We start from the raw sequence: 27,171 nt of genomic DNA, 5'->3' as shown, positions 1-27,171 counted from the left end.
TGATATAAGGACAGGATTGCGTCTGAGGGAGGAGGAGGAAGGTTTTGGGAGGTGGACAGGACATCCGGCTTTGCAGACGAAGATGGAATCCACTGATGAAGCTGATCAATGGTTGGAAAGTTATTTCCAATCATCACTGTGACACAGATTTGTTTATTTAGGCAAATGTGGTGCAAAATAATGATAAAGACAGAAATGTGTATCTCTTAAAATTTTATTTAATTTTTAAAATAGAAAAGGAAAGTGCACCAGCGTTACTCAGAATACATCAGTTCTGATAGCATTTACAATACAGGACCAAGAACATTACAATATCATGTGAGGGAAAAAATACAATGTGCCTCGTTTTTAATGATGTAAATATTGTGAAAGTGAAGCAGGCTTCAAAAGCATGTGAGTGTCTGATATAAAACAGTAAATGATACACTTTTAAATCTAAACACACATTCTGTGATTTAGTTAAAATATTATTCAGCATCAAATGGAAAGCTGAAAGTCTAAAAGGGCTGAAAAGAACAAATTGTGAATGAAAATGAAGCGACAGTATTTAGAGAAGTGTTTTTAAGCAAGACTATTTCTGAACAACTCTCTTTATTAATTTATTGATGGATCAGCTCATTGAGTTCTCAACTACAGACTCACTGCTCCATCTCCATCAGCTCTGCTGGAATGAACTGTATCAGGACCTGGAGAGTAAAATACACAAGAAAAGCTCAGTTCATGCAGCTGAAATTTTGGGGATGTGGATGATAAATTTCCACAAAGAGCCAGAAAGTGTTTGTACCTTTCTTTCTGGTGGTGTAATAGACCACAGCCACGATAATGTGCAGAAAGAGCACAGTCACTATGGCGAAGGGGACGTAGGGAAGATGCTCTGGAGAGACATCAATATCTGTCAGAACATTACCTTAACACTGTATTCAGATTTAATTTCAATTTCAACATCCTGTCCCAACATTTTTTTTTTTAATTTGGGGCTATGTAAGTCACCCAGAAGATTATCATGAGACTGTTCTTTTCCTGAACATGTTAGCAGGTGAGGAGAACACAGTACATGCATCTGAAATGAACAGAAGTTAATGGAGTGTATTGATCAGTACCTGTTTCGGAGGGTGCAGGGGTTTTGTCTTTAATCACTGTGGTTGATTTTGTATCTGCCGTTGTGACACCTACAGGAAGTGAAAGACCAGATAAAGTTAGTGTGAGATTCTTGCTGTGAGCTGATGTCCTAACACACTAACAAACCCTTTTCATTCCAGTGTGTATCAGTGGTGTGTGGTACCTGGTTTGGAATGAGGTGAAGTTGTTCTGGTCACTGGTGAGGATGTTGAAGCTTTTGTTGGTGCGTCTGCAAGGAGAGAAAGGTTTAATAAGTTAGAAATGAGTGTAAGATGCAGCGAGTGAAGGCAGAACACAAGTGTGTAAACTCCGCGTGTTCTTTATTAAAGACAATCCAGGAATCATAGTGAGAAGTGAAAGCGGGTCAGAACTCAAACTTAGATAATCCATCATCATCAACACAAACACAGACAAGGGGCAGAACACAGAACAGAAACGTTTCACATCTGATTATTACATTTTATTTCTGATTTTATGTTGCACTTTTCCTCTTTTTCTTTATATTTATTTTATTTAGCTACATACTGTAGTCAGCTTCACACATGGTTTATATACAGAAGGTCATTTTACCTCTTATTGTGAGATGGACATCTGAAATTCTGTTCCTGATCTCACACCTGTACCAACCTCCATCCTCTACAGTCAGGTGTGATATGAGCAGAGAGAGATTTCCTGGAAGATGATCATTAAAGAGCTGAACTCTGTCTGTGTAGAGATTTGTCTGGTCCTTTGGGAAGATTTCTTTGTGATCAGAACCATTTAAAAATGTCCATGTGAAAGCGTGTGGTTTGGCTTGTAGTTCAGAGCAGGAGCAGGGCAGAAGGACAGACTGTCCCACGTATCCAGTCACAGTCACTGTTGGTTGATTCAGTGTGCAACCTGGAGAATGAACAAACATCAACATATTGCATCGCTGTTACAACATCAGATTAATCTGTCATGAGATTGTCACTGAAGTAGCATTGTGAATAAAAATGAGTCCTTTACCTTTAACAGTGAGTCTGAGGTCTCTGTCTTGACTCCCTTTAACACTACACCTGTAAACTCCTCCATCCTCTACAGTCAGGTTTGATATGAGCAGAGAGAGATTTCCTGAAGAGCGATCATTAACCAGCTGAAATCTCTCTTTGTCCTGCTCACTCTCAGGAGATATCTTTACCCATTTCTTTTCATTTGTTATGTATTTCTCCCATTTGAATGTCTCAGGTGTGGTTTGGAGGTCAGTGCAGGAGCAGGGCAGCAGTACTGAGCCTCCTGTGTATGCAGCGATTTCTCTTAAGTATTTATTTCCTTCCAGCCTGCAGCCTGTAGGAACACAGCAGGTAATGATGTGTTAATGAGCAGTTCACCATCTGCAGCAACTCTACAGAACTACAGACAACCTGGAACTCTACAACTCACTAATGTCCAGAAGCCATTGATGTCCAAATTCCCTCATTTCCACAACTCATTAATGTTCACAGCGCAGTAATGTTGAAAAACTCTGTCATGTGCAAAACTCACTAACATCCACTGGACACAAATTGATAATTCTCTCATATCCATAACTGGCGAGTCAAAGAAAAAGAGTTGTGCAACTGAACGTTATTTTTAAACACTGCATCCTGCACAACTACCATTTAATAATTGTGCAATATGGCAGTAAGTGCTCAGCACACAGTTAGAGCCCTGTGGTTTCCTCTAATGATGTTTCTACTGAAACAGGCAAAAAATGGTTCAAGGCTTGTGATGTAGGTAATAACCGCAGAAAAAAGCACATGCTTCTCACATTTCTACAAGTGAAAATGATTATTGAGTGTCAGTTTGAATATACTGTAAAAGGCTCTTATCATTTTTCGAACCGATGGTCAAATGTTAATCCACACAACACAAACTACACAACGCTCACATGTGCTTTTAACTGAAAACAAAGCATATGGAGGTTCAGCAGGAAATTAACTGTAATTTAACAAGAGCCAGATTTGACATTTACAAGGAATTTAACTTTCAGCAGCAATAAAATACAGATCTAAGATAAAGCTCTAAAAGCTGCAACATGGCTCTTCTGTTTTCATCTTGAGGCAACTGCCGGTGGAGGAAGTGACGGTGTGATCACAGCACTCGGATAAACAGTTTACTGACATCATCCTCCCATTCTGTGAACAGTGGACACACCGCAGTGTTTCAAGCCTCTATGACCACATGTATGATGCTGTGAGAACCTCGATGAGTAACAGCCAATGAGAGTGCAAGAGGAAACTGTAGGGGGACAAGGCAGAAACAACCAGAACCCCAAGCATGATGAAGGAGAGTCAGCGTTCTACATGAACCCAGGATAGAGACGGGGATTAATAAAACTCTGGTAGAAAGTTATTTTTTAATGAATGTGAAAATCCACAAATATCTTCTCTCAGTAACGGAAGTAAGTTTTATGAAAGTCACATGACTGTTTTTTCATGTTTGTATCTGATTTTTTATGTAAAAAAAATGAAATAAATGATTTCAGTAGTTCAGTGTGCACTTTACATTTCCATAGCTAATGGAAAATCTTAATTATTTTCGTCATAAGACTAGTGCATGACTTTATGCTTTGAAGGTTTGAAATGAAGGGGGAAAACCTTATATTTAACCGAATAGATATTATTAAATAGAGTGAGACAACCGGAGACTCACCTGCAGTGACATGGAGAAGAAGAAGATAAAAACACACCTGCATTATTAAGCTCTCATGTAAACAGCTCACTAACGTCCACACTGCAGTAATGACCACAGACACAAAGACACAATCATTTTAAATGCAGCCTTACCCACTCTCTTCCATGGCCCCCCCCCCACACACACACAGCCCACATGTAATGTAGCAATCGTTTTGACTGATTTTCAAGTGAATTGTTTCAACTTCCTTTGCTATTTCCAATTTATATGTGTTTCAACACACACTGCATCACACAGTCACATGGTATCTATGTTGTCAGTAAAGATATTGAGAATGACAACACTAGCCAAACTACAAACATGGCCACTCAGAACTACAACTCCCAAAAAGCACAGCGTCCCCTGTCACTGGCTTATTGAAATCAACCACACTACTTAAGCATCTCTCTCACATAACTTCAATTGTTCTGTGTTTTCTAGTCCATACCAAGCCTTTCTATTTCTACCTGACTCTAGTATTTTTGACCCTTGCTATCTCTCTTCATTTACGTTACTTGTCGTTTCTATATTGCCCTGTTTGCTGATCGACCGGCCCTTGCCTGCCCTTTGCCCAAGCTTCTTGTTTTGTGATTTGGCTTTGTTTCAAGTTTGCTCTCCCCTGCACATACCGTACATCCGGCAGTGCCTACAATGATCTAGATGATGACTGCAGGCACTTACTGATCACATGATAATGTTCTAGAGCACTGCCTCCCAAAGTGGGGTCAAACAGTTTGATGTATTTTACAGTGATGGAAATCAAAACCCACCATTAACCATCAAAGTTTTTATATTGCTGACTGAGTTCTTGCAGTTATTTCCTGCTTTCATTTTGTCAAATAAATGGGATGAATCCAAATCTTAATCAAGAAAGAGCAAATAACTTGGACCACGGATATTTTGTGAGTGGAAATGTTCATTCATAATTAATAATATTTCAACAATAATAAAGATTTTCTTGCTACTTGCAGTGAATGATTCAACTCATGTAAATGGTCATTTTTCTGTCGAACTCTGTGTTATGGATAAAAATGCAGAATAAGAAGACAGTCCACAGTGAGCTTTTCAGCTTTGATTATTTATTTATGAAATAGAAATAAACATGCACAAAAATTGTTGCAGGAAAAAACAATGAACACGACTTTATCCACAGCTGTAAGCTTTCTCATTTTTACAGGTTTATACAGACCTTCAAAAAAATTATATAACTTCAAATATATTATACCAACTCTAATTCACAATTCTGCCTTGCAGTCGGATCTGCACAGTTTCATTTTTAGGTTTCTCTTTTTTTACGGCCCGGAAATCACCTCAGCCCCAGCCGAGAAAGAGTTTCTTCAGCTTTAAATGTTTTCCTCAAAGATAACCCATGATATATACACAGTTTCAGCAGAGAGCATGAAGTTGTATCTCTGGATCAAATCACTGTTTTAAAGATCAAAAGATGATGCAAAATATAACTACGCCAAAAAAAAAAAAGCTGAATATATAAACATAAAGTCACATTGTTCTTTAGAGATAGTAAATTTTGATTAGGATGCAAAAAAGATTGATTTTTTTTTTCAAATGGTAGACACTTTGGAATAATGCAATGCAAAATCCTCATAAATATAGCACAAGTGTGTGTGTGTGTGTTAGTTAGTTTCGATGCTGGCATATACTGTCGTATCTCCTGATGCCTCTTGAGTGTGTGCTGCTCTCACAGTGCTGCTGTGGACTATAGTCGAGTACGTCACATCATCCTGCAGAAATACAACATAAACATTTTTACACACACACACACACACACACACACACACACACACACACACAAGCTACACAAATCCAGAATGATACACACCTTTTCTTCTGCTTTCTTGCGTTTAGTTTGTGGATTTATAGCTGTGTACAGAACATCCAAATCATTCTGTAGAAAAAGAAGTTACATTAGACTCTCTCTCTCTCTCTCTCTCTCTCACACACATACACCAGATGTGATGATCCTGTTATTGGAACATGGATGTGTGTATTCACCTGCTTCTTCTGCTGTGTCCTTTGTCCTGTTTGTCCATCACCTATCTCGGTCTGTCCTCGTCTCTGTGCTACAGAATGAAACCAGACAGAGTGAGACTGGAGAAATCTCTGTGTGTGTGTGTGTGTGTGTGTGTGTGTGTGTGTGTGTGTGTGTGTGTGTGTACCTCTGTGTTTCCAGTACATGACTCCTCCGAGTGGCAGCAGCAGCAGCAGAACCCCAACAGCCGTACAGATGATGATGATGTTGCGAGGATTCAGGTCTGTGGGAGTCTCTGTGTGGAACAGAACACAAGTGAAAAGGACACATGGAGGTTTGAGTTCTCCATTCTGATTGGTCAGATTAATCAACAGTGCTGAATCAGTTTCGAGCTCTGACAGTAGTGCAACTGAATGTCACAGGTTTATATTAATGCGCTCGTTCTAATACATTATTGTATTTATAGTAACAGCTCATTGACAAGCTGTAATCTGGTGGACGCTTCAGATAACCAAAGACTAATTTTAAGCTTTACTTGCTTTACTAACAAACCATCTGGATCATTTTTAGAGCTTTTAAAAAGTTGTGTCTTTTATAAAGAGTAGTTTTAAGAGATAATTCTGTTCCTGGAGATGTTAGGAGAACAGGAGACGCAGGGGCGCCACCATGGGGTGGCCAGTGGTGGCTGCGGCCACCCGAAAATCATTCTTGGCCACCACATAGGCCACCCCTAAGAGAATTTTTATTATGCATACTAAGTGTAAATATATAATGTATGCTAGATTTTTTAAAATTCACAACAGTTCGTAATGTGAAAACGATTTTGTAGCAAGATACAGCGGCGCTGCTCTTGCTGACATCCTCCCTCCCCTCCCTCCCTGACGTTGCTGGTTGGTGATTGCTTTGCTGACCAGAGGCAGCATGAATCAGATTTGAATGACGCATGGAAGACCGCAGCACAGTGCTTGCACAACATTTGCATTTCCGAAAAGAAAACCTATAGCGGGTACGTATATCACACAATCGTGAATTCCCAAAGGACATACACTTCATTCTTAAAACTCAACTGACTCATTACGTTTTTATTATTAATATTTTATTAATAATTTATTATTGCTGAATTCACGCTAGCATTGCTAAGCGGGAAAGTTAGCATAGCTAACAACTAATCCTGAATATGGTGTGTCACTTTGCAGAGGATGAAACGAAAATGTATGGGTATTTCAAATTTTTTCGAAAAGAAAAATGCCAGTACAGGGGAGATACAGCCAGGGGAGAATGAGGAGGAACCAGATGATAACCTGACTGAGGTAGAGCTAGGCAATGAACTGGAAGAGGTGTCCAGGGATAGAAGAGTGATGCCATGTCAGCAACGGTTCCTGGGCCAGCAGGTAAAGTTACAGATAAAATAGGTATCCTTGCTACTGAAATGGATATTTCAGATACGCTAACATCAGTAATGTAATGGCATCAATTAAAATCTTAACTTCTATGCATAGCTGTAGCCTAATCATAAAAATGAAAAGAAAAAAAAAACATTGTAAGATGTAACCACACCAGATCAACACATTAAGCTTAAGTTAAAAGAAAGATTTTTTCTTTTTTTTAATATATAACACATACTATACTATATACTGCACAGTAGAGTATTAAATTAGATTATGGATTTTTGTTTGGTATGCCACCCTAAGATTTGCTGTGGCCCCCACTGGCCACCCCTGGAACAATTTTCTGGAGGCACCACTGAGGAGACCATCATGAAACTTCATCTGAAATGAACAGAAGTTTATGTAGTGGATTGATCAGTCTGGAATGAGGTGAAGTTGTTCTGGTCACTGGTATGGATGTTGAAGGTTTTGTCGGTGCGTCTGCAAGGAGAGAAAGGTTTAAAAAGTTAGACATAAAGAGTGTGAGATGCAGCGAGTGAAGACAGAACACAAGTGTGTAAACTCAGTGTGTTCTTTATTAATGACAATCCAGGAATCACAGTGAGAAGTGAAAACGGGTCAGAACTCAAACTCAGATAATCCATAATCATCAACACAAACACATGAGGGGCAGAACACAGAACAGAAACTTGGCCATGGACTTGGAGGTGTTGATCCTCATCCAAGCTGCTTCACACTCAGCTGCAAACCATCTCAGCGCATGCTGTCGGTCACAGATTGATGAAGCCAACAGGACCACATCATCCGCAAAAAACAGAGACGCGATCCTGATGCCACCAAACCGGACACCCTCCGCCCCTTGGCTGCGCCTAGAAATTCTGTCCATAAAAGTTATAAACAGAACCGGTGACAAAGGGCAGCCCTGGTGGAGTCGCACATGCACTGGGAACGAGTCCAACTTACTGCTGCCAATGTGAACCAAATTCCTGCTCCAGTCATACAGGGTCCAAATGGCCCGCAGCAGTGGGCCCCAAACCCCATACTCCCAAAGCACCCTCCACAGGGCACCACAAGGTCTCTACTCATATCATTGATAAACTGTAAATGGTTTGTTTATTCACTTTATTTCATCAAACCATAGGGAGACAAGGTAGTAAACTCATGTAACAAGGACTAAGGAGTAGATGACTTGCAACCACGTGATCAAAACGTGCTCGGTCATGAGCATCAGCCCTGATGGTGGATATACAAAGCAACTAGGATGGCAGTCACTGAAAGCGTGTCTGTAAACAATGCTGAATTTTCTCAGTATTACCATGATTTGAACGATCAAGCGAATATTCGATACAAAGAGAAGATAGATATGTGTGGTTTTAACCCATATTATTTAAAAAAGTCAGACTTTTCTGAAGATAAGATGCTTCTACCAACCATCGAGTATGAATACAGGTCATTTCGTCCAAAGCCTTTTTCATACACACTATCAATTATTTTATATTTCAGGTATTTGTTTATTCAAAAAAAGGAGGAATTCTCAATGGAATTTGACCAAAGCAAAACACATTTTGATAAAGCAAATGAGTACCATAGTATGTGCGCTTCAACACTAAAGAGCATACTAAGGGGGGTAACCATGTCGGCGCGCGCCACTTGCTGACCCTGGGATGAGTTAACTCCCTTGTCATTGCAGGCTGCTCGCTTGCATGTCTATGTTTCCAGCTGGATCATATTAGATCTTCAGGCGCAGAGCAGTGCTCTTGCAGGGGATTTGTTCGTGTACACTGGGCCAAGGCATGGTCCTACCAGCCTAAGACCATACTCTTTTGAAAGGGAAGGCTTAGAGGGAGGTGCCTGTAAAATTTGGCTTTGCTATGAGCTCCATTGGCTGAATTATTAATTTTTAAAGCCGGCTGGATCATGTTAAATCTTTAGGTGCGGAGCAGCGCTCTCACGGGCCTTTTATTTGCAAACCCCAGAATATCTGAAATATTAAATAATTGATAATGCGGATTAAAAAGGCTTTGGACTGAATGTCTTAACTATTGGACGAAAAAGAAACCTTTATTTGTCACATGCACACTTCAAGCACAGTGAAATTCATACTCCAGATTTAACCCATCTGAAGTAGTGAACACACACACCCAGAGCAGTGGGTAGCCACACCAGAGCACCCGGGGAGCAGTCAGGGGTTAGGTACCTTGCTTAAGGGCACCTCAGCCCAAGGCTGCCCCACATCAACCTAACTGCATGTCTTTGGACTGTGGGTGAAACCGGAGCACCTGGAGGAAACCCACACAGACACGGGGAGAACATGCAAACTCCACACAGAAAGGCCCTCGCCAGCCACTGGGTTCGAACTCAGAACCTTCTTGCCCTGAGGTGACCGTGCTAACCACTACATGCCGCCAATGAAGTGTCCTGATCCCCTCGTCTCCTCTCCGTACTAAGCCTAAGCATTTCCTCGCCCTCTTTCCGAATCATGGACGGAATTCTAAAAAATTGGAACATGCCATGGTCATGAGTACTGTTGTGACCACAACCGTAAAATACAGCACAAAGATATGGCATAGCTAAAAGAACGCTTAAAGGAGTGGAAAAACAGAGAGAATTGTGCACGCGTGATTATGTTTTTTATGGAATACCGCTTGACCCTGCATTTGTATATACACCAACATGACTGACATCCGGGTTTCTATTTTGCTTTGATGTCACTTACAAGTCAAGGATATATGCCGAGCAAAAAAAAAAAATGTGAAAGTGATGAAAGAGAGCAAAACAAAGTGATAATGAATTCTTCCTCCAGTTCCATCAAGTAACAGGTGATTTAGAGACAGGATTGTGTCTGAGGGTGTCTGTGCAGAGAAAGATGGACTCCATTGATGAAACTGATCAATGGTAGGAAAGTTGTTTACAATCATCTATGTGACACAAATTTATTTATTCAGGCAAATGTGGTGGAAAATGAAGCTAAAATACAGAAATGTGTATCTCTTAAAATTTTATTTAATTTTAAAAATAGAAAAGGAAAACGCACCAGCGTTACTCAGAATCCATCAGTTCTGATAGCGTTTACAATACAGGACCAAGAACATTACAATGTCATGTGAGGAAAAAAATACAATGTGCCTCGTTTTTAATGATGTAAATATTGTGAAAGTGAAGCAGGCTTCAAAAGCATGTGAGTGTCTGATATAAAACTGTAAATGACACACGTTGAAATCTAAACACATTCTGTGATTTAGTTAATAATATTATTATTCAGCATCAAATTGAAAGCTGAAAGTCTAAAAGGGCTGAAAAGAACAAATTGTGAACAAAAATGAAGCTACAGTATTTAGAGAAGTGTTTTTAAGCAAGACTATTTCTGAACAACTCTCTTTATTAATTTATTGATGGATCAGCTCATTGAGTTCTCAACTACAGTCTCACTGTTCCATCTCCATCAGCTCTGCTGTAATGAACTGTATCAGGACCTGGAGAGTAAAACACACAAGAAAATCTCAGTTCATGCAGCTGACATTTTTGGGACGTGGATGATACATTTCCACAAAGAGCCAGAAAGTGTTTGTACCTTTCTTTCTGGTGGTGTAATAGACCACAGCCATGATAATGTGCAGAAAGAACACAGTCACTACGGCAAAGGGGACGTAGGGAAGATGCTCTGGAGAGACATCAATATCACTCAGAACATTACCTTAATACTGTATTCAGATTTAATTTCAATTTCAACATACTGTTGCAACATTTTTTTTTTAATTTGGGGTTATATAATTCACACAGAAGGTGATCAGTAAGTGCTTCTGAAGTGAACAGAAGGTAATGTAGTGTATTGATCAGCGCCTGTTTCAGCGGGTGCAGGGGTTTTGTCTTTAAATCACTGGGGTTTATTTTGTAGCTGCTGTTGTGACATGTACTGTACAGGATGTGAAAGACCAGATAATGTTAGTGTGAGATTCTTGCTCTGAGCTGATGTACTAAAAAACAAATAAACACTTTTCATTCCAGTGTGTATCAGTGGTGTGTGGTACCTGGTTTGGAATGAGGTGAAGTTGTTGTGGTCACTGGTGCAGATGTTGAAGGTTTTGTTGGTGCATCTGCAAGGAGAGAAAAGTTAGAAATAAAGAGTGTGAGATAGAGTTGAGCCGGATACTCAGCTGAAACGAGTATCCGGTATGGATAAAGCACTTTTGCCGAGTACGAGTATTATACGAGTAATACAAGTCAATATCTGTGCTCGGACTGAATGAAAATCCTCACACAGCGTCACAGCACCCCTCCCCTACACACACCGCTCTGCTCACTCACACAGCAAACAGGTCTCTGTCTCTTTCCGTGAATGTTTCGGGTTTCTTCAGCTTCAAGTTTGTTTTTATTTCAGTTTGTACTTACTTATAACCAATAGAGTTCTGGTAAATGGGGGTTCGTTCAGACGTGGTGCTTGGTAGAAAGCGACTCGTGTTGTGTCTCTGCCTGTAGGAGAGTTTTTCTTCTTTTTTTAACCGTCGGTTAAAAACAGTTTTTTGACTTCACGCATTGAGTGTCTGACACTTTATTGCTGTAATTCATGTAAAAATAAAGGTAGTAGTGGGATAAGTATTACAAATTAAGCTACACACTCGCTCTCTCTCTCTGCCAGTCGTCGGAGTTTTTTTTTTTTAACCGTCAGTTGGCTCTAACCAGTTTTATTTTACTTCACGCACTGAGTGTCTGACACTTTCTAGGTAGTAGTATAAATAATATTACAAATTAAGCTACACACACACACACACACACACACACACACACACACACACACACAGTGGAAATAAAAAAATTAAAAAGAACCAAAAAAGGCTCACTAAGGCTCAAAAAAAAAAGGCTCACTTTCCACTAAGGCTCATACTAGCCAGCCATGACAAATAAGCAGCCAGCCGGGGGTGGGGGGGGCATTTGAGAGTGAGAGAGGAGCCCCTCCCCTCTCTGCTCCCTGAGTGGAGCTCGTCGCCTTGGTACCAGTGCTCAGGTGCAGGGAATAAGCAAAGAGCACTTTTTCTCAGAGTTCCCTCTCCTCGAACAACAGTGATTTACATGGAAACGGAAGGAGCTATTCACAAAATTCTTTCACATTGAGCACTACAAGGCTCCCATGAACACATTGATGTAATTTTTTTTGTCCCTAGTTTAAAAAATGTGGACAGTAGAGCGAGTTAAAAACAAGTGACATTTCTGATTTTGCTGTCAAAGCGCCGCCAGGTTTATAATGGGAGTCTATGGGGCAGCGCGCCTGTCCTCTCCTTACTTTCAGGCTTCTCATTCAAAAACTGTAAATCCTATCGCTCAGGTAGACACATTGTGTGAATCAAGACAAGTGTGACTACAACTTTTGAGAAAATTATGTATGTAGAGTGAAAATTGTGGCTGAAAACACAGTTTAAATGAGAAAGTTAGAGCTTTTTTTTCAAGTTGTCTACACTCTAAATTCCTGAGCCCCACTGGTGTGTAACGCAATAGACACCCATTATAAACTCTGAATTTCTCCAGATTTGCTCATGGTGTTTGATCTGTGACTGATCAAAAAGTATAGAACCTAGCAAAAAAAGTTGAATGCCAGATCCACACAGGAGAATTTTGTCTCCGTTTTAAAGTTTGAATCATGTCTCTAGGTGAAAGCATGCCAGAGCAGCGGATGTTTGAAAAACCATGAAAATGTGCGATTTTTTCAATTAATTCCATAGAAAATGAATGGGAAATTTTGTGTGATTTTTTTCGCGAATACGTCGTGAAAAAAATCGTAGAATGCTGAACAAAGTAATAGCATAGCGAGTCCGATCGAGCTGCACGTTTTGATGTTTGTCTGTGTGCGATGTACGGTTATTGGGTTATTCGAAATCGAAATTTGTATGGAAGATGAAAAACGGAAGAACAAGATTTTGCTGTGCTTTGCACTGCAAACTATTGACTCCCTATATGGGAGTCAATAGTTTGCAATGCATAGCACTGCATCACTAATAATAAACTCCTGTGCACGCAGTTCCCAGGATTAAATGTATTTTCCACAGACCATTTATTTATTCACTTTACTCAAATACAAAGTAAAATGGCAGTAAATTGTCATGGTCCTACCTGTGGGCTTCTCTCGTTAGGTAACATCTCCATGTATGATGATGGATGACTGAGTTTGTATCTCACTGCCCCTGTCCCGATGACTCTGTCAGGCAACCACCACGAAACCATCCAGTTTCACCTGCTCCGTTCCCCCGGCCAACCCCTTATCCTGGGCTATCCATGGCTCCGCCAGCACAGTCCTCACCTCGACTAGGCCACTGGAGCGATAAGAGGATGGGACAAGGACTGCCACCGGACCTGCTTACGAGCCGCCACTCTACCCCCCCTTACTCCACCTGCCAGCCCTGCCCCCTCCAAGGCTCCGGCTCCCGTCCTACCTTACCCCTGTAATCAAAATAAGCCATCCAACCAGCCGAGGAAGCCTGTGCCCACTTACTGGGTGGGCCAGAAGTTGTGGTTGTCTGCCAAGGACCTGCCCCTCCAGGTGGAGTCTCGTAAGCTGGCACCTCGGTTCGTCAGACCATTCCTGATCCAGAGGATAATCGGCCAGTCTGCTGTCCGGCTCCGACTGCCCAAGTCTATGGGAGTGCACCCCACCTTCCACATCTCAAAGATTAAGCCAGTGCACGAGAGCCCGCTGGTCCCAGCTGCACCTTCTCCTCCTCCTCCTCGCCTGCATCCGAACCAGCCGGCCAACCGGAGGGGTCGACAAAAGGGGCATTGTCGGAATGACGATGCACCCACTGCTACTGTCCCTGAGTCTGAATCAGATCCTGAGGCCTTGGACTCCGACCGGTCTGAGGAGTTCTGGCCCTCCACCGGTATTCCCCCTCCTCCCGCCCGTCTTTGGTGATCTGTGGCTAGGGACTTCTGGAGCCGTCCCTTGGGGGGGGGTTCTGTCATGGTCCTACCTGTGGGCTTCTCTCATCAGGTAACATCTCCACTCAGCATTACCGGCCACGCCCGCACTCTCTTCCTCTTATTAACTTTTTGTGACTGTCATTGGCTGTTGCCGATCACCTGCTTCCCTCTGGGTGTATTTAAGCTGCAGTTCTCCCTAGCCTCAGTGTCAGATCGTCTGCAACTCTCAGCCTGATAACCTGCTCTGTGTTCCTACTACTCTGACTCCTGAAGATCCCCTGTTCTGTCTGACTCTGTCTGCTCTCCAGCCCCGGTAACCTGATCTGCCTTCTGTTCTGTTGACTCTGCCTCTTGCCTGCTCCTCCTGTACCTTTGCCTGATCTCCAGCTCACTCAGCCCTACAGCCACACCTCTCTGACTACTCCTGGTCCTGTCTCATCTTGGAAGCTAAGCAGGGTTGGGCCTGGTCAGTACTTGGATGGGAGACCTCAGACGTCACCACCAGCCATCCCTGCCTCTCAGTTTTCCTGCCACCGGACTTCACACACATTCTTCCAACTCCCCTTTCCCCTATTATTAATAAACTGTGGTTTGAGCGCATTTGATCTCCTCTCTTGTCTGTTCCGTGACAGTAAATCATCTTTCTTTTCTTGCGTATTGCATCATGAGGCGTTCCTGGCTTGTAAATCTCTTATTTTCGGAGCATGACACATTCACGCAACTGAGCATGCTATGAATTAACAACGACAACGGTCTGCAGTGGTGGCTACACAAACACTCAGCGAACATTTCTCCATTTGTGTATGAAAATACACTCCAACGACTCAGTTTGGTTTCATTTACAACCAACGGTGTCTTTTGATTCCAGCACGTAATTGAACGAGAGAAGACTGGTTTACCGGAGACAAAATAAGCGTTATCTCTGCTTCTGTTCCCTCCGATGTCGCCTCCGACGGCCCCGACACACTACTGCCTCCGCCGAGTGCGCGTGCATACACCGCATGTAGGGGCCGCAGATGAGTTACTCTCCCTTGATCAACGAAGTCGGCAGGGAATTTGTGGTTATTATCGGTACAAACAGCGCGAATCACAACTTAAATGATTGCGGTTCAGTTTGACATTATTGTCAGTCCGTTAGATAAACATTTAATTTTATTAAAATCGAAAATTAATATTTAGAGCCTGTGGGCTACAAAAATAATAGTCATTAAAGTAGCCGGCTGGACTTAATTGTGTAGTCGGCTGTGTGGCCAGCAGCCGGCGCTTGTGGAAAGCCCTGCATTCCGCGCAGAATATAGAACTGAATCAGCTCTGCGCATGCGCCGTGCAGCACAAAAAAATGGCAGCCACCATGAAGGAAGGAGATCCGGAGTTTTCAAACATTTGCTTAAGTGTGAAATCGCAAAATGGTATTCTAGCAAACAATAAAATAGTAAAGATTCAGAAAAACAAATCATTCAGTCATCATTTTAATAGTGTAATTTCATCCGAACTAGGCCTAACGGTCGATTTAGAACTACAAAAAGTCCGTGTGTTGGACATTTTAAGTGCCTTTGTTGCAAATGTTGCAGTCAGCATTTAAAATGCTAACTTAAAGTTTTTGTACAAGTTTCAGTTGATTAAACTGTCATTTTATTAAATGTGTCTGCTTTTGTAATAAAAAAGTACTGAAAGAAAAAACAAACACAGCATTGTGATTTCTTATCCATCCATTAAAAAAAAATCCCTCCCTCCCTACTGAAATTTTTTTTGCTCACCCGGTGGACAGAAAACAGATTTTTTTAAGGATGGCCTTACCTTTAACAGTGAGGCTGATGTCTCTGTATTGACTCCCTTTAACACTACACCTGTACCATCCTCCATCCTCTTCAGTCAGGTTTGATATGAGCAGAGAGAGATTTCCTGAAGAGCGATCATTAACCAGCTGAAATCTCTCTTTGTACTGTTCACTCTCAGGAGATATCTTTACCCAATCATTTTCATTTGTTATGTGTTTCTTCCATGTGAATGTCTCAGGTGTGGTGTGGAGGTCAGTGCAGGAGCAGGGCAGCAGTACTGAGTCTCCTGTGGATGCAGTGATTTCTATTAAGTATTCATTTCCTTCCAGACTGCAGCCTGTAGGAACACAGCAGTTAATGATGTGTTAATGAGCAGTTCACCATCTGCAGCAACTCTACAGAACTACAGACAACCTGGAACTCTACAACTCACTAACATCTACCACTCACTGAAGTCCATGAGTCACAAAATGTAATAACTTTCTAATATTCACTGGACACCCCAACTGGACAGTCAAAGTGAAAGAGTTGTGCAGTTGTATGTTATTTTTAAAGGCTATTTTAAATGCTTCCAACAGAGCAACACACTGCATCCTGCACAGCTACTGTTTAATAATTGTGCAGTATGGTGGTAAGTGCACAGCACACAGTTCGAGTTCTGTGGTTTCGTCAAATGATGTTTCTACTCAGACAGGCAAAATTGTTTCAAAGCTTGTGATGCAGCCAATAACAGCAGAAAAAAATAAAATGTTTCTCATATTTCTTCAAGTGAAAGTGATGACTGAGTGTTGGGAAAATCCACCTCAAATCACCAGATTTCAGAAAATGTTCCTGCCTGACCATAACAGATTTGCTTCATACTTTCAAAGATCTTCCAGAAATGTACAACAGAGACAGACTTCTTATAATACATTCACAAAACTATCAGATCAATAATAAATTTAAAACAAATGTCAGGTGGTCTGAGCTTCATTGTGGATCTGAGTGTGGATCGTCCATGAGTAATGAATCAAACTGCTGTGAAATCAACAGTCTCTCTTAGAGATACAGTTCCTGAGAAATATGTCGTTTGGTGGATCGGCAATGTTCATGCACCATCACAGGAGGAACAAGATGTACAGATAACATTCACACATCCTCATGGTCCCGCTAAGATTTACAGTTATCCCTATATGTCAGGTTCCTCTTGTACATATCTTGAAGATCATTGATGCCCCACTTACATCAGCTGTCAAGCAGCATAAACTTCCATCTGATGTGGAAAAGCAAATCAGCGTGTTGTTCAAACTCTTCAAGCAGACACGATTTCATAAAGGTTTTGGTTTTGCTGACACTGTAATCTGTGTAAATTTTAGTCCTGGTGATAACAGAATAAAGAAATTGAATATTTAGACATAAAATACATATTAGTTCTCTGATATAGTTTTGTGATTGTATTATAAGCAGTGTGCCTCTAGTTTACATTTCTGTCTGTAGTAAAACAAGGTATATTTGATCCCGTAATAAATTTACTTTGCTTGAAGATACAAACTTCATATTGTGTGCCTATGATAAATATGACCTGCTCTTTCCAGTGGTATACTACTTTTTAGGGTAGATTGTCATACATGAACAATATGTGTTCAAAATATGGACATGACTTTTTATTGTTGTTTTTAATGGCTCAGTACTCAAATTTTCATCTCTTTTTGACAAATACTTGGTGACTAAAACAGTACTACAGTACTACCAGAATACAAGACATCCTGGTCAACTCCTCCCCCACAAACACACGTGGAGTTAGCTACACAAAGCTAATTCTCTTGTGTGGGCCACACCCACACAAGGCCTCTCATACCCACACAGACACACACACACACACACACCTCACTGTTTGTATATATTCCATCTGCTATTATCCATTTTTATCTTTGTTATAATAAATTCATTTATTATTGAAACTGTGTGTATTTATTTGTTGAGCTTAATATACTTGAAGTCACCCAATCTCCCAAAGAATTCAGAAAGGTGCATATAAGTTATGTAATACGGTAAGTGATCATAATAATTTAAGTGATTCACTTGAATGATTCACTTGAATGATTCAATTTAAATGATTCAATTTAAACGATTCAAATGAGACTGATTCAATTTAATTATTAACCTTCAAATTTAATATGAGACTGATTTAATGAAATTGATCACTCAATTACCCAAATGCACCCACACCGGTTTCCCCCACAGTCCAAAGACATGCAGGTTAGGTTAACTGGTGACTCTAAATTGACCGTAGGTGTGAATGTGAGTGTGAATGGTTGTCTGTGTCTATGTGTCAGCCCTGTGATGACCTGGCGACTTGTCCAGGGTGTCCCCCGCCTTTCGCCCGTAGTCAGCTGGGATAGGCTCCAGCTTGCCTGCAACCCTGTAGAATAGGATAAAGCAGCTAGAGATAATGAGATGAGATGAGAAGTTCTATCAAAGTCACATGACTGTTTTCTCGTGTTTGTATCTGATTTTTTAATGTAAAAAAATGAAATAAATGATTTCAGTAGTTCAGTGTGCACTTTACATTTCCATCGCTAATGGAAATTCATCATCATCTTCGTCAAAAGATCAGTGCATGACTTTATGCTTTGAAGGTTTGAAATGAAGGGGGGAAAACCTTATATTTAACTGAATAGATATTAGCAGGGGGCAGCATGGTGGTGTAGTGGTTTGCGCTGTTGCCTCACAGCAAGAAGGTCTGGGTTCGAGCCCCGTGGCCAGCGAGGGCCTTTCTGTGCGGAGTTTGCAGGTTCTCCCCGTGTCCGCGTGGGTTTCCTCCGGGTGCTCCGGTTTCCCCCACAGTCCAAAGACGTGCAAGTTAGGTTAACTGGTGACTCTAAATTGACCGGTGGTGTGAATGTGTGTGTGAATGGTTGTCTGTGTCTATGTGTCAGCCCTGTGATGACCTGGCGACTTGTCCAGGGTGTACCCCGCCTTTCACCCTTAGTCAGCTGGGATAGGCTGCAGCTTGCCTGCGACCCTGTAGAACAGGATAAAGCAGCTAGAGATGAGATGAGTTACTTAGTACGGCCATACATTCCTCCACCAACAAGGTGTTTTAAATGCCAAAGGTTTGGGCATATTGCTGCAGCCTGTAGGGCTAAAGCCTGGTGTGCTAAGTCCAGAGGGGAGCATGATTATGGCAAATGCACCAAAGGAACTAAAATAAAGTGTTGTAACTGTGGAGGGGAACACACTCCTGCTTATAAAGGATGTGAGGCGCATAAAAGAGCAGTGCAGATTCAAAATGTAAGGGTGAAGGAGAAACTTACCTATGCTGATGCAATCAAAAAGTTAGAGATAGTAAAGAACGCCCTAATGCTAAAGCAGTTTCTGTGTCTCAACCTTCAGCTCAAATAGTTGCACAACCTTTTAACTGCAAAATCTCTGAAGATACCTTGATTGTAGAGAAGAAGAAATTTGTTGCTTTTATAGTGGAAGTTATTAATTGCTCAGCACAGACAGACAGCAGAACAGAGAGAATCAAGATCATCACAAAAGCAGCAGAAAAGTACCTTGAGATAGAGGAACTATCATTTGAGTCAATCAATGCAGTATTAATAGCAGGGATGTCTGAAAGTCAGCAATCATGTGGTGGTGGAGTTTGATGGTACTGTCCATATTACAGTGGAATGCCAGGAGCTTAATCGCTAATGGACAAGAATTTTAACATTTTACTCAAAAGCAGTATGTTAAACCAAACATTATTTGTGTTCAAGAAACCTGGTTAAAACCATCACTTGATTTTATTATTTATGGATATATAGCAGTACGCAAGGATAGAAACCCAGGAATAGGGGGAGGGTAGCCACATTTATTCAACAAGGTCTTAATTATAGGGCTCTAAACATAAATAAAGGAATTGAAGTGATTGTGGTTGAAGTATGGGTTGGTAAATCTAAGTTTAAAATAATTAAACTCTAATGCAGTATTTAAGGGAAACACAATTAGCAAGAAGAATTTAGGGGTTTTTTTGTTTATATATATATATATATATATATATATAAAATCTCATTATCTCTAGCCGCTTTATCCTGTTCTACAGGGTAGAGGTCTGCGCGGGTTGGATTTTTCAGTCCCGCTCCCGCCCCCGCCCCGCCCCCGCCCCGCCCCGCCCCGCCCGCAAATCCCGCCCGCAAATCCCGCATGATGCAGACGTTCGCGTTATTTCTCAGTAAAGTTCTTGTCTTGACTCAGCGTGATGGTGCCCCGCCCCCTACTTTGAGTGGATTTGAGCATAAATATCTACAGCTCACGTTTGTTATTGTTTACGTTGTTTCTGAATTCAGCATATAGTATCTCTAATAATAATAATTAGTGCTGTCAAATGATTAAAATATTTAATCACAAATTGCATATTTTTATCACATGAAAAACCATTGTAATTCTCTGATCAGCATAAAAAAGTGAATGGGCTTGCTTTATACCAAGGGTGTTGTGTTGTGTTGTGTTGTGTTGTGTGTGTGTGTGTGTGTGTGTGTGTGTTGTTTTTTTTTTATTATTGCAAAGCAGAGCTAGTAAAAGAAGTGAATTGATTTACTGCTTGCATTAGTCTACAACTTTAATCAGAGAGACATGTTACACAGTGACGGTAGGCTTGACTCAATGCTATCCCAGAAATCCTTCCTGTAATATGCAAATTTGGCCGCCTCTGATTGGACAGCCAAATTTGCATATTACAGGAAGGATTTCTGGGATAGCATTGAGTCAATCCTACCGTCACTGTGTAACCTGTCTCTCTGATTAAAGTTGTAGACTAACGCAACAAGTAAATCAATTCACTCATGGTTCTCTTGCTAGCTGGGTGTGAACTGTGAGTCATTAGAATGATCAATGGTAAGTTTAAGATGTTATGTCTCATGCAATCTGACTTTTTCTGCAAATTTAGGCATCTTAAAATGTTTTTATTAATGTCAAATAAAATATTCAACACAAATTATATATGATAAACCTAAATTAATAATTTATAAATTTTATTTCAAGCAGGTTTTTAGTTAGCGGGACTGCAGCTTATCACCACTCCCACCCGCGCCACATATGTGCACTCCCGCTCCCACCCGCGCCACATATGTGCACTCCCGCTCCCACCCGCGCCACATATGTGCACTCCCGCTCCCACCCGCGCCACATATGTGCACTCCCGCTCCCACCCGCGCCACATATGTGCGCTCCCGCTCCCACCCGCGCCACATATGTGCGCTCCCGCTCCCACCCGCGCCACATATGTGCGCTCCCGCTCCCACCCGCGCCACATATGTGCGCTCCCGCTCCCACCCGCGCCACATATGTGCGCTCCCGCTCCCACCCGCGCCACATATGTGCGCTCCCGCTCCCACCCGCGCCACATATGTGCGCTCCCGCTCCCACCCGCGCCACATATGTGCGCTCCCGCTCCCACCCGCGCCACATATGTGCGCTCCCGCTCCCACCCGCGCCACATATGTGCGCTCCCGCTCCCACCCGCGCCACATATGTGCGCTCCCGCTCCCACCCGCGCCACATATGTGCGCTCCCGCTCCCACCCGCGCCACATATGTGCGCTCCCGCCCGCGTGCGCATATGTGCACTTCCGGTCCCGCCCGCACCCGCAATGAGCTTTCAAAATTTGTCCCGTGCCGCACTGCTTTGCGGCGGCGGGTCCCACGAGTCCCGCGGGACTCCCGCGGGAGTGCAGGGCTCTACTACAGGGTCGCAGGCAAGCTGGAGCCTATCCCAGCTGACTAAGGGCGAAAGGCGGGGTACACCCTGGACAAGTCGCTAGGTGTTGAAGCAGCCATTTTCTGTATGCTTATGTAGGGATAAATTATCTCATTTTGTACGGAGGAAATAATCACACTGCTCACATCGGTTTCTTGTAGACTGGAAAAAAGGTACTTCTTTATTGGTACCGGCACATTTATACTAATAGACATGTAGTGCTCATGACGTATGAGATCACATGCATTAACACCCCCACTTGATCTCATACAATTCAGATCATAAACATCAAACTCATACAACACAGCATACTTACTACTGTAACAGTCTAACAGACACATTCTTATCTCATATCTGGGTGGAGTTTACCTGTTACACACCAAACATAAATTTCACAAATTTCTCCATCTTAAACTTAGGCCCTGTCCACACGGCAACGGATTCAGGTGAATCTGATAAAATTGTTTATCGTTTCGGCCCGGCGTCCACACGGCACCGGCGTTTTGGGTGCCCCAAAACGAAATCTTTTGAGAACGGGTTCCAGAGTGAAAAAATCTGGCAACGGTGCCATTGCAAAGTCGTTTGGATGAGTAGAACGGATTTGTTTATGATGACGTCACAACCACATGACTAGAACAAGCAGCACTCTCGCGTGCATCATTCGTAACAACAGAAATTGAAATTGTTTACACATTAACCTGACTGACCTGCCAGACAGACAATTTACACCTGCTTTGATGAACAGAAAGTACAGCCTTCCACACAAAGCAACAGTTACCTAAGGGAGGCAGAGGGGAAAAGGGTCAGAAGACCCTTCAACAGACTGTTTTGTATGAACCACTGCACTGCATTCACTTTTGTATACAGCTTTTCTTTTAAATAAACAAGTAACTGAACCATTTATTGAATTTCTTTTTTTTTATTGGATAAGACTGCTTTTCAAAATGTTCACACACAATATCTCATCTCATCTCATTATCTCTAGCCGCTTTATCCTTCTACAGGGTCGCAGACAAGCTGGAGCCTATCCCAGCTGACTAAGGACGAAAGGCGGGGTACACCCTGGACAAGTCGCCAGGTCATCACAGGGCTGACACATAGACACAGACAACCATTCACACTCACACCTACGGTCAATTTAGAGTCACCAGTTAACCTAACCTGCATGTCTTTGGACTGTGAGGGAAACCGGAGCACCCGGAGGAAACCCACGCGGACACGGGGAGAGCATGCAAACTCCGCACAGAAAGGTTCTCGCCGGCCACGGGGCTCGAACCCGGACCTTCTTGCTGTGAGGTAACAGCACTAACCACTACACCACCGTGCCACCTCACACACAATATAAAAAGTTATATAAATTATATAAAAATGCTTTTCAAAATGTTCACACACAATAAGAAAATTAAATTATATAAAACTATGCACACTAATAAAACTAATTTGTACACACAGAAGGCACAATTTCCTCGTGTAGTCGCAGCCATCTTCTTCTTGTTGTTGTGTGTTTGTTCCTGTGAGTGCTTCACACCGGGTAGAAGAAGGGGTTTATGCGTGTAACAGACGTTGCATTGTGTTGTTCACCAGTCTTTTTATTCTGAAGAAATGAGACACAAATACACTGCTGAGGATGGGCTGCAAACGTCCAGTGGCATTGGCGCTTACATTTCCAAAACGAACTGAAAGAGGCCAGCGCCTCGTTCCCATAACTACCTGCGCTCTTAAAGGGCCAGCGCAGAATTTCCCCACCACTACACACAATGGCAAGTGGAAAAAAATAAACCCGTTACATGCACATGCGTCCTACTTCTTCTTCTATTGTTCTGGTGTCTCCGATGGGACCATCTTACAGCGCACGTAGAGGTGTGGCATGTGTATTGCATCGTTTTCAGCAAGCGTTGCATTGCCATATGAACCTGATATTTTACTGATCCGTTGCCCATGTGGACGCGATATTTAAAAAAAAAATCTCGTTGCCGTTGTTGTGTGGATGTAGCCTTAGTCATGGGCTTAGTCATGACATCTGCCACCATATCCACTGTAGGACAGTACTCAATCAGAATTTTCCCATCAGTAACTGCTGAACGAATAAAATGATACCTAATATCAATGTGCTTACATCTTTGGCGGCAAACTGGATCTTTCGACAACACTATTGTACCTTGATTGTCCTCAAAGATTTTCACTGGTGCATACTGACAGTGTTTCTCCATCCCATTCATCAGTTGTATAAGATACAAACTCTCCTGTGTGGTTGCGGCTAGCGCCATGTATTCAGCTTCACATGTTGATAAAGCAACTGTGGCCTGCTTTTTGGACTTCCATGAAATCAGTGGACCCTCTTCAGTAAGACTAAAGCAATATCCTGTGGTGCTTCGTCTGTCATTCAAATCAGCTGCCCAATCAGAATCGCTGTATGCTACAAGTTTCAGATCCGTTTCACTTTTTCTGTAGCATAACTCATGATCAATTGTACCTTTCAGATACCTCATCACATGCTTAGCTGTTAACCAATATTGTTCATTTGGTTCAGACATATACTGAGACAATTTACTCACAATCCAGCTTAGGTCAGGCCTAGTACATGTCATGACATAAATCAGACTTCCTACGACCTCACGGTAAGTCTGAACATCAACAGGGTCAGCATCACTGTTGAACTCTATCTTTTGCTCACATGGGGTTGACCTTAGTTTGCAATCTAACATGCCAAATCTTTCCAGTACTTTGTTATGTACTTTTTCTGACTCATTTTTACACTCCCATTATCCTGCTCAAAATCAATCCGAATAAAATGTCTCAGTTTTCCAAGATCCTTCATCTTAAATTTTACAGCAAGTGTCTTCTTCACATCATTCAACAAATCATCATTGCTAGCAGCAATAAGTAAATCATCAACCCAAATTACAAGTATTGCTCTCTCATTTCCGATTTCTTTTGTATAGACACAATGATTTGCAGGGTTTTGTACAAAATCATTTTTAGTCAAATAATCACTAAGCATTTTGTTCCAGTTTCTACCGGATTGCTTGAGACCATAAAGTGACTTGTTCAGTTTACAGACTAACTTTTCACCTGTGTCAGATTTCACCTCAAATCCCTCTGGCTGTTCCATATACACATCATAATCAATAGGTGCATGCAAATATGCCGTCTTGACATCTAGCTGGTGTAAATCAAGATCATATTGTGCTGCGATTTGCATTAGAACACGTATTGAGGCGAGATTGGCAGTTGGAGAGAAAGTCTCCTGGTAGTCGACTCCAATCACCTGACTATAACCTTTGGCAACATATCTGGCCTTATAGGTTTCTGTCTGATCTGCATCACTTTTGATGGCATAGACCTATCTACCCCCCACTTCATGTTTGCCCTCTGGTAGGGTAGTCAGTGTAAATGTATCATTCTCCTGAAGAGAATTCATCTCCTCTTTCATAGCTTTAGCCCAAATCTCTGCCTTAGGTGAGCTCATAGCTTCTTTGAATGTTTGTGGCACATCACACATCCTATAACAATAGTCAATGCTAATTAATGCCTGATCATTAGACTTTGTATTAGTGACATACTCAGAGAGGTACTGTGGGGCTCTCCTATCTCTCTTGGGGTAACGAGGCTCAATTTCCTCAATCTGAGCTGTATCAGTCATATCCTGGCTATCAGAAGTTCCCTGTGGTTCATTTGTCTTCCCTTCCTTCTGGTTATTTACAGTTACGCTTGGTCTAGGTGACGCATATCTTTTCTCAAGAAAATCATCAATAATCATTGGGTCTGTCTGAGTTTCTTTCTCACATACATTCTTCGTGACAAACCTCACCAGTCGGTGTTTCAGAACTTTCTTTGTGTCAGGGTAGTACACAAGATATGCCGGGCTATTTTTGTCATAACCTACGAAAAGTCCCTTATCACATCTTGAGTCTAACTTCTTTTTGTCATGCTTGTATGCGTAGCACACAGATCCAAATACTCTCATCCTAGGCAAGTTGGGTTTCTTGCCTGTAAGCATGTAGTAGGGCGTTTGCTTTGTTCTACTATTAAAGCATCTGTTGCATATCACAGCAGTTGTCATTACAGCATACGTCCACAACTCTTTTGGTAGGTTACTCTCAATCAACATGCCCCTCGCCATGTCAAATAGTGTACGCCAATTCCTTTCTGCTGTGCCATTTTGATGTGGCGAATATGGTGCAGAGGACTCATGTCTAATGCTATTCTTGGTAAGCAAGGACTGAAATTCCTGTCCTGTGAATTCAGTGCCATTATCTGACCTAATGCACTTCACTCTCCCATAAGGGGTTACATCAGCAAGAAATCTTTCTGTGGCTTTTGCAGTACTGTATCACTCTAAACTTTCAGGAAATATACAAACACTGTACCCGAGTAGTCATCTGTAAAAGCAAGAGTATACCTAAATCTATCTTTTGCTATTGGGTCTATAGGACCGGCCAAATCAGTATGAACAAGTTCAAGTGCTGCTTTTGCACGAGCATCTGCTTCTCTGTTTCTGCTCTGCACAAATTTACCTTGTGTGCATATCTCACAATTCAATTTGGACTTGTCAAACTTTCCCTTAACCTGCATTCCCTCTACTACTTCCTGCAACCTGGAAACATTATCATAATTGCAGTGACCTAGTATTTCATGGCAAGTTTGAATATCGTAACAACCATTACAAAAATCACTGGTATCATTACTGTCACTTTCATTCACAGTGTCCAAGTAATACAGTCTATTATATTCTTTTATCTCAAACCTTGTACCGTTCTCATGGACGAGTTCATCATGTCCCTGCTCGAACTTGATTGAAGCTCCGTTGGTCGTCGCTGCTTTCACCGAGAATATGTCCTGTGGATACGTCGGGATGAACAGCGCATCTCTCAGTGTAGCCTTGACTCTTTCTCCCTCGCGGCTCATCAGGTTCACCTCCGCGTCGCCTCTTTTCAGCGCAACACCGTTTGCCCTGGTGCCGTCGGCCAATTCGATGAAGTGTTTCTCTGGCTGAAACGTGCGATCAAACTTCTTAAACTTCCCAATGTCTGTGATAATGTGCGACGTTGCTCGGGTATTGACCATCAGGTCTCTGTGTGTCAGTCCGCTTGGCTGAAGATGGCTGGCCCTGAATGCATATGCGTGTTCGCATTCTTCCTCATCAGCTACGTGTTTTGCAATGTCCTTACTTTTACGTCAGCAAAGTGCATCTGTGTGTGTCGAGCTTTTGCAGTATGAGCACCATTGCCTTTTCTGTCGTTCGCTTGGACATGCCCGAGCCTTGTGTCCCTTCACTCCGCAGTTGTAACAGACAATGTCGGGGCCTGTAGCGATCTCTCTCCTTCGAGACGTAGCACTGGCCTTCATCACGTTATCATCCGAGCTGGCATGATATTTCTCAGTCTCTTCAAAGCTTCTCAGTTTTGTCTTAAATTCAGCAAAAGTCAAATTCTCGTCGCCTTGCGTAACATGGATAACAAATGCCTTAAATGACTCTGGCAAACCTTTCAGAATCATTGCAATCAAAAGTCCATCACTCAGTCTTTCTTCAGCTTTCCTAAATGCTGTAATTGCCATTTCTGCCCAAATAATATAATCCGTAACACTTTCATCT

General features: G+C 42.0%; 1 protein-coding gene across 1 annotated transcript; it reads right to left on the bottom strand.

Annotated features, from left to right (window-relative positions):
* Positions 1–630: 630 nt before the first annotated feature.
* Positions 631–27,134, bottom strand: LOC132869011 (uncharacterized). Its single transcript, XM_060902379.1, has 14 exons — positions 26,806–27,134; positions 26,330–26,685; positions 15,874–16,191; positions 11,199–11,264; positions 10,742–10,831; positions 5,970–6,077; positions 5,806–5,873; positions 3,846–3,852; positions 2,107–2,424; positions 1,690–1,998; positions 1,283–1,348; positions 1,101–1,169; positions 785–874; positions 631–686 (listed from the first exon to the last, which is right to left on the bottom strand). Exons 1-14 carry the CDS (start codon positions 27,132–27,134, stop codon positions 631–633), a joined length of 2,250 nt encoding a protein of 749 aa, XP_060758362.1.
* Between the last annotated feature and the right edge of the window lie 37 nt (positions 27,135–27,171).

This window comes from Neoarius graeffei, chromosome 2 (genome assembly GCF_027579695.1).
Source record: "Neoarius graeffei isolate fNeoGra1 chromosome 2, fNeoGra1.pri, whole genome shotgun sequence".
Lineage (NCBI taxonomy): Eukaryota > Metazoa > Chordata > Actinopteri > Siluriformes > Ariidae > Neoarius > Neoarius graeffei.
Note: the sequence above shows the minus strand (reverse complement) of the source record. Positions and strands in the feature narration are given on the sequence as shown.